Source organism: Coffea arabica, chromosome 4c (genome assembly GCF_036785885.1).
Source record: "Coffea arabica cultivar ET-39 chromosome 4c, Coffea Arabica ET-39 HiFi, whole genome shotgun sequence".
NCBI lineage: Eukaryota > Viridiplantae > Streptophyta > Magnoliopsida > Gentianales > Rubiaceae > Coffea > Coffea arabica.
This window is the reverse complement of record NC_092316.1, coordinates 24,216,983-24,224,472: the sequence shown is the minus strand read 5'-3', so window position 1 is coordinate 24,224,472 and position 7,490 is coordinate 24,216,983. Positions and strand designations below refer to the sequence as shown.

The window sequence follows — 7,490 nt, the reverse complement described above, 5'->3', positions numbered from 1 at the left end:
TTACAAGTCATAAACCAATGCCAACATGATCACAATAGGATTCCATAAGCATATATAAGCATTAGAGGAAACCAGAAAAATCCGGAAATGGAATTAGCTTTAGCCCTGAAAAAACAGTTTTTGACCTCATTTCGCGGTAATGGCACCAATTTCATTACGATTATTGGATGAGGGTACAAAACCCACCATTTCGAAGCTAAAAGATAGGGCTACAATATCACAGAAGGTCACTCAACCCAGTTTTGAGTGAAAATAGGTCAAAAATGCAAGATACTACATCAAAAACGTAAAACAGATTCACCAAAACGCATTCTATCGGAAACAACATAACTCAGGCTCTCCAAGTCCAAATCCAGAAATTCCAAGACCATCTAAAAGCTAAGAAACAGGGATAAATTTCATCAGAAGGCCTCAACAACCAATTTGGAAGCAATTCCAGCCAAAACGACCAATTACAGGCGCAATTCTTCGGGTAAAACCAGAACAGCAATAGTAATTTCGACTTATCTCATTCTACACTACTCCGATTGACCTGAAATTTTGTAGAAACCTCTAAAATGTCATTAGCTACAACTTTCATGTTTTAAGCCAAGGCCAATTCGCCCTCTAACTAGGAGCTAAAAATTCGGGCTGAATGTTCCTTAATGAAACCCTAGGTTTTCAATTTTCTTCCAAAACCAAAATTTCTTGCAATTAACTACTTTTTCCACCTCCTAGCTCCTTTACATACCATTTCCAATTATCATAGATAGCCACACAATCATGTTCATATTAAAACAGAAAAATCCCCAAAAATAATAAAACTTCATCACTTCAACCACAAATCAAGAAATAATCCATAATATTGCATCTCATACCACCACTAATCATGATTTAAGCATCAATTAAGGGAGGAGGGTGGTTCTTCACAACTCACCTTAGAAACAAGAGAGAGAGCTACTAGTCCTCTTAGCTTTCCAAATAACTTCACCAATCACTTCACAATCACTAAGTGGAGTAATTGCAAGATCAAACGGTTGGATGGTTCAACTTGAGCAAGATTGGAGCTAAAACTTGAAGAGTTTTCTTTCTTTCTTGAGGGAGAGAGGTTCGGCCAAGCTTGCAGAAATTTAGGTGCTTTTTGGGTCAAAATTGAGTATTAGTAAAGGTAAGAAATAATGGTCAAAGTCAAGGTTGAATAGGAAGGTGACACTTGTCACCCTTTTTAATGCAACTCTATCCTTTTTTCTCTCCAATGATAGTCCATCTAGGTATCCTCTAATTATCTCTTACCACCTGATAAATTAAACTCAGTATACAAAACTTAACCTAGTTGGCCGAAATTTTCCGAATTTTCCGCACTAGCGGGTCCCACGTCCAATATACGCTCTTAATTTCTCAAAAACTAACCGATACTAGAAAAATCATTCAAAAGCTATATTTACTCATAAAATTTATTTGCACAATATTTCGAATAAAGAAATGGTGGAAAAACGTATAATTAAAAGAAATTAAAACCCTAGAAATTGAGAAAATTACGGGTCCTCACATACTTGAACTTGTTCCTTGCACTTGTTATGTGATCGTTTGGAAGTGTGTCCAACGATCGTCCTGTTGAAATTGATCATCCTGTTAAACCTGAGCTCGACCTCATGGGGAGTTAATTAAATCGAGCCATGCAAGGGCTTCGTCGAGGAAATTGACAATCCGTGGGTGCCTGTTTTTATGGAATCTTTGAGTATTGAGACTCTTGATTCCAGTATACTCGAGTATTACCATTCTTGTTCCTGTTTGGCATTCGGGCCCGGTAAGGGGTATGTTTGGTGAACGGGGTTTCGATGTTAAAGTGGTGTTCTACTGGATTGGTTTCCTTATTTGAAAGTTGACGAAGGGTCAACGTAGTTGGATCAAGTACTGCAACGGGGAATTTGGCTCCTGAGAGCCACCTGTATCCTTTTATCTAAGTTGTTTGGTTCCTCTCCTTATTTGATACACCTATGTGATTAATTGAGCATGAAGTTCCTTGGTTCTTGACTGTTATTATTTTGGTACCTCACTGAGCTTCTAGCTCACCCCGTTTTGTTATCCTTGTTTTCCTTACAGGAAACCACCTTTTGGAGACTCTGATATTTTGAAGCATGAGTTGAGCTAGTTTAGTATTCTTTTGTATGGCTCCTCGATGGTTGGAAAACCTTAAATGTATTTTGACTAAACAATTCCCTTTTGAATTGTAAATTTGTAACCATGCATATATAAAAGTGTTTAGCCATGTTCCTCAGTTGATTGGGTTTGCAAATGTTCTTTTCTAGGGTTATCTAAAGTTGTTGTGCTTGTTTGGGTTTCGGATAGTGAATGTTATCTTCTCGAAGTTCTTTTGAGCGGTCGGTAGGGTTTATGCTCGTTCCGGATCCGTAGTCCCAACGAGAGCTGGGCAGGCGGTCCGCTGAACCCTTTGGTTCGCCTTAGGGGGAGGTGGGGCTGTCACAAAGTTGCTGTTTTGGCTTGCAAGATAGTTTCGGGGTTGGTTTTCGGCAAAGTTTGGAAATTCAGCAAAATTCACACAATGTAACTAGCCTCTGAAATTTGGAACTCAATTAGAGTTGCAAAGAAAGTTTAAAACATAATAAGTAGAAAAATAATCGGAGTTTTAAGCACCAAGATATAGTAGCTCAAAATTGTTGAAAATCGAAACTTTTAGGAAATTTCCAGGTTCAAATCACAAATTTTGGGACTTTCGTTAAGCATTGAAACGGACTCAGAATGGCACCAAATTTGGCAGTATTACACTACCATATAAGGGCTATTCCTCTGTCAAATTTCATGAAAAAATACGTAAGGAAAGTTAGTTAACAAAGTCACGAAACTTTCTAAATTTTCAAGGCAAAGCTGCCTTGTGCTACCATTTCATTTTTCTAAATCATTTGGCTAATGAAATATTTTCAAACATGGTTCATTTGTGTAGACAATGTCTAAGTAACATTCACGATATATTTTCTTAGGTGATTAACACCGAGAATTTCAAAATAACAAGTCCCAAGTCAAGATTGGTTACAAATCTGTCCAAAATGAGGGTTTTCAATCACTGAGTCAGCTTTGAAATATGACCACAACTCACTTAATTCAACTTGGAATTGAACTTGGTTGGTGGCGTTGAAAACTAGATTCATAAAGCTACAATTTCTCAGAAAATATCATTTCCAAAATCAGTCCACAACTAGCTCATATTTGGGCATCAATTTGCTGCTCAAAACAGAGCTTCCAGTGAACTAGCGAAACAGGACAATCAAGTTCAAATGATTGGTATGGTTTACTCGGGTGGAATCAGGATATGCATTTTATACCAATGGAAAGATGGGAATTTCTAGCTTCCAGTGCCACAAACGGCACTCAATTTCAACATTGGAGAAAAATGTTATGGCCAAAACAAAAAGACTGCCTGAGCAATCCGGGAACAATTTCCAGTTTTGCTAAACTTTTGAAATCACTACATTTGGCCAACCAAATCACGTTATTTTTCAATGAAACTTTCTGAACAATCCATATAACATGTATACATCATAAAAAAGCTATTAGAACGTCAAAAATTTTCACTAAAGTGCACGGACATGGCAAGGGTAAAACTGTCACTTTTGTCCATTACACATTCTTTGAGTTTCCTTTCATCAATACAACTTACATCCACTAATTTAAGCACTAAACCAACATTAATCACATGAAAATCCATAAAATCAGTTCTCAAGTCATTGTGAGAGTTCATAGAACCCACACACCAAAATCCAACATAAATAAAGCTACCCACATGGATATGTGTTCACAAGTGCAATATAACTTCCATAAACTAAAATTCAAGGGGTTGATCGTCATTACCTCTTTAGATGATCAAGATCGGAAATTTTTTGGTCACTTTGAGCCCCAAGAAAACTGTGGAAATGAAGCTTTCTTCCTAACTTAAGTGAATCTCCAAGTTGTTTGCAAGTTGTAGTTAAATTTTGGAGTGATTTGGGTGAGAAATGAGGGAGTTGTTGGAGAAGAATTTTGGTTGTCTTCTTCCTTTGTGTGATGCATGGCTGGTAGAGGAGAAAAGAAAGGTCGTTGCAGCTGCAAAAGCTTCTTGAGAAAGCTTAAGAATGTGTGGCTAAGAATACTCCAAAAGTCAACCAAGACTAGTACGCGTATGCACACGTTTCGTACTCGTTTTCTCTTGGGTTTGTTTCACTAGTGCACTTGTATTCATACTATTATTATTCACTCTTAATAGTCTAGAATAAATTCCTTAATTCTCCAATTAACTGCTCCGACTTGATATACACAAATTTTCGATTTATTCACGCTACGGTGAAACCTCTAAGAAATTCTTATAACGATAGTACTACTAACTAATACTTGAGTATTTAAACATAAAAATACATATTTTTAAGACTGATGTATAAGTTTCCAATTTTTCAAACTCACTGTATCCCCAAATAGATCTTTTTTTTTTTTTTTCAAATTTGTAGTCTTTTATTGATGAGAATAAAAGTTACACTCAAAGAAACATCATTTTGAAGTACAGGATTGGACTATAAAGACAACAAATGAACCAGAAATGTTTGGTGCTTAGTTGAAAGGCAAAATATCTCAAATTCTCCTTTATCCTCAGCCCTTCATACGCTTAATTTTCCGAATTGAAGGCATCCCTAATCTGTCAAGGCGAATTGCTCCACGGGCCATAGTTGGAAACAAGTGGAAGGAGTCGTATAACTTGAGTTGATGCTCTGGATGAGAGACGCCCACATTGGACAATGCATCAGCGACTGTGTTAGCTTCTCTATAACAATGTGCAAAACGATCAGGATCTTCCACGAATTGCCAAATCTGCCTAATCTCTCGTCGAATCTTCCAAGGGCAGTGAATACGTTTCTGAAGAATTCCAATTAATACCAAAGAATCCGATTGAATATAGAGATTCTCAAAACCCCTATGTATGCATGTTTGAATGCCAATAAGAAGAGCCCGGGCCTCTGCACTTAGACATGTAGTTTCTCCAAGATATGCCGAAAAACCAATCAAAGGAATACCATGTGAATCTCGAAGAACCCCACCTCCTCCACCCAGTCCTGGATTACCCTTAGAACAGCCATCGGTATTTAGAGTAAACCGACCAGTTTCCTTTGGTTCCCAACGAACAAGTTTGTACGTGACATAAGTGTGAGATGAATACGGCCAATCATACAAATGGTAGAATGAATGAGCCTTGAAAACTTGTTTGAAATGAATTTCCACAATGGTCTGGATTTCCAAGGAAATGGCAAGACAAATGGCGGGAGATCTCATATGGACATCCTCAAATAATGCTTTATTTCTTGCTTTCCAAATTTGCCAACATACTATAGTGGGAAGAATGCGTCCAATGAGTCGCTGTATCTCTGAATCATATGAGTGCAACCACCAACCCACTATACAGGAGCGTATAGAAGAGCCTGGAAAAGTCAATCCACATGAAGCTCCAAAATAATTCCAAACTGTTGAAGCTATATGGCCTTTGGAAAATAAATGTTCAATTGACTCCTCAGATGCGGAATCGCAGCATAAACACTTTGATGGTAAATGTAAACCAAGTTTACGTAACCTATCCGGTAAAGGCAGCCTCTGCAGCAACAATCTTAACATGAAGAATGAAATTTTGAGTGGAATCTGAGGATGCCAAATGCTATCAAAAACCATAGACTTGTTTCGTGCTTGCCTAATATCCCAAATAGATCACTGTCTCGAAAACGCGTATTCACTATTCTCACTAAACAAGCTTTCAAAAATTAATTTCCATAACAAGTCATTTTAAAAATACATGTAAGTCATAGTTCCATGTAATTGGGGCTAAAAAGGTTAGAAAATAATATTCGGGGCAAATAGACAATTAAATATTTAAATAAACTCGTAACAGGAGTTTAAAATAAATAAATTTTGCGAGTCCTCACGACTTTTCTTAATTCACTATTGATCATTCTTATTTTTTCAAAATTAATACACCCTTAATTCAAATATAGTCTCGAAAAATGTGTATTTGTTGTTCCGAACTAAACGAGTTTTTAAAAAGTAACTTTTCTAACAAAACGCTTTAAAAACATAAGAGAGGCATTCTTTCATATAAAAGAATTTTAAATAGTCGAATTAAATAATTAATTAAGCCAGTAAAATAAAATAAAATAAGAAAATTTTCGGGTCCTCACAACCTCCCCTCCTTGAAAGAATTTCGTCCTCGAAATTCACACTTACAATAATATCGTTGTGACGACCCCACTTCCTCCTAAGGCGTACCAAAGGGTTCGGCGGATCGCCTGCCCAACTCTCGCCAGGACTCACTCACTATGGAACTCGAATCATGTACACAAATTCATGAACCATAAATAACATCCAATTCTCCAAAGATTACATATCATAAGCGAAGCGGAAACTAGTTCTAAGCGTAGAATGTAGATATACATCCGATTCAAGTCCAAATATTTATACAGGCCCAAAAATACATAAACCAAAACCAAATCTAAACTATACAAGATGTACGCCATCCAGCCACACAGAGATCCAAATACAAGATCTCCTTTACTTCGATCCCTGTGGGGAGAAGAAGATAATAGGGGGTGAGCTAGAAGTTCAGCGAGTGACCAGTAAAATCAGTAAGCAAATATATTTCACAATAGTGTATTTCAATGATGTCATGATTCAGAGATCAAATATACCTTTATTGCTCACGAGAGCCAGTGAAGTTCTTGTACTTAAATATCCAATGCTCGTTTAGATCAGGTAACCGTGAAACAAAAGTAAGGAGCCATCGTGCTCCAAAGAATGTGTAAACAGTAGTGGAGATATTGGTTCTAAGCACAAGACTTTCCAGGAACTCATTGGAGCCAAATTATGTCATGGCACACACCCGAACCCCAAATGATATGCAATGGAGTAATAAATGCAAGAATTAGTTCAAAAGCAACTTTGGAAACAGTCGACGGATCACTCACCCAAAATATAGTGCTTCAAGTATTCACGTTCAATGATACTCCAGGTTTGGAGTCCAGATCTGCGATAAAAATTCAGTTTGAGAACTTTGAAACACGAGTAGGATTTGAAACTTAAACGTTCCGTTCATTAAGAATCGACCAATTGAAATTCATTTGAAAGACACTCGTGAAACACTTGCTCGCTTTTCAAATCATAAGGTTTTGTAGCATAGATACTTGGAAATAACACTTAAGTTGAAAGTACAAGGAAATACAAGTTTACATTGGCCATTATGTCTTTTCCTCAAGGGTACAAGTTCGGCCAAGTCCTAACGTATAACCCTCGATAAACATAGTAGCAAAGGTCCTCGCTAGTTCAAGTGATAATCACTTAACCTTTACCCAAGTTGCAAGTATAGTTTTCTAGTCCTTGAGTGTAAATTCGGGCAGCATGCCCTTTGTGTTTACCTAATTTTCCAGCCATTTAGGCTTCAATATTTTTCCTCAGCCACAACCCAAAGTCACACATATCATAATTCAAGT

The 7,490-nt window shown here is 37.1% G+C and overlaps 1 protein-coding gene across 1 annotated transcript; it reads right to left on the bottom strand.

Annotated features, from left to right (window-relative positions):
- Positions 1-4,614: 4,614 nt before the first annotated feature.
- LOC113700724 (uncharacterized) lies at positions 4,615-5,682 on the bottom strand. The gene has a single exon (XM_027221180.2). The coding sequence runs from the start codon at positions 5,680-5,682 to the stop codon at positions 4,615-4,617; it is 1,068 nt and encodes a 355-aa protein (XP_027076981.1).
- Positions 5,683-7,490: the final 1,808 nt, after the last annotated feature.

Coding starts and splice junctions, on each gene's coding strand:
- LOC113700724 (XM_027221180.2), bottom strand. CDS start 5,682: ATGGTTTTTGATAGCATTTGGCATCCTCAGATTCCACTCAAAATTTCA.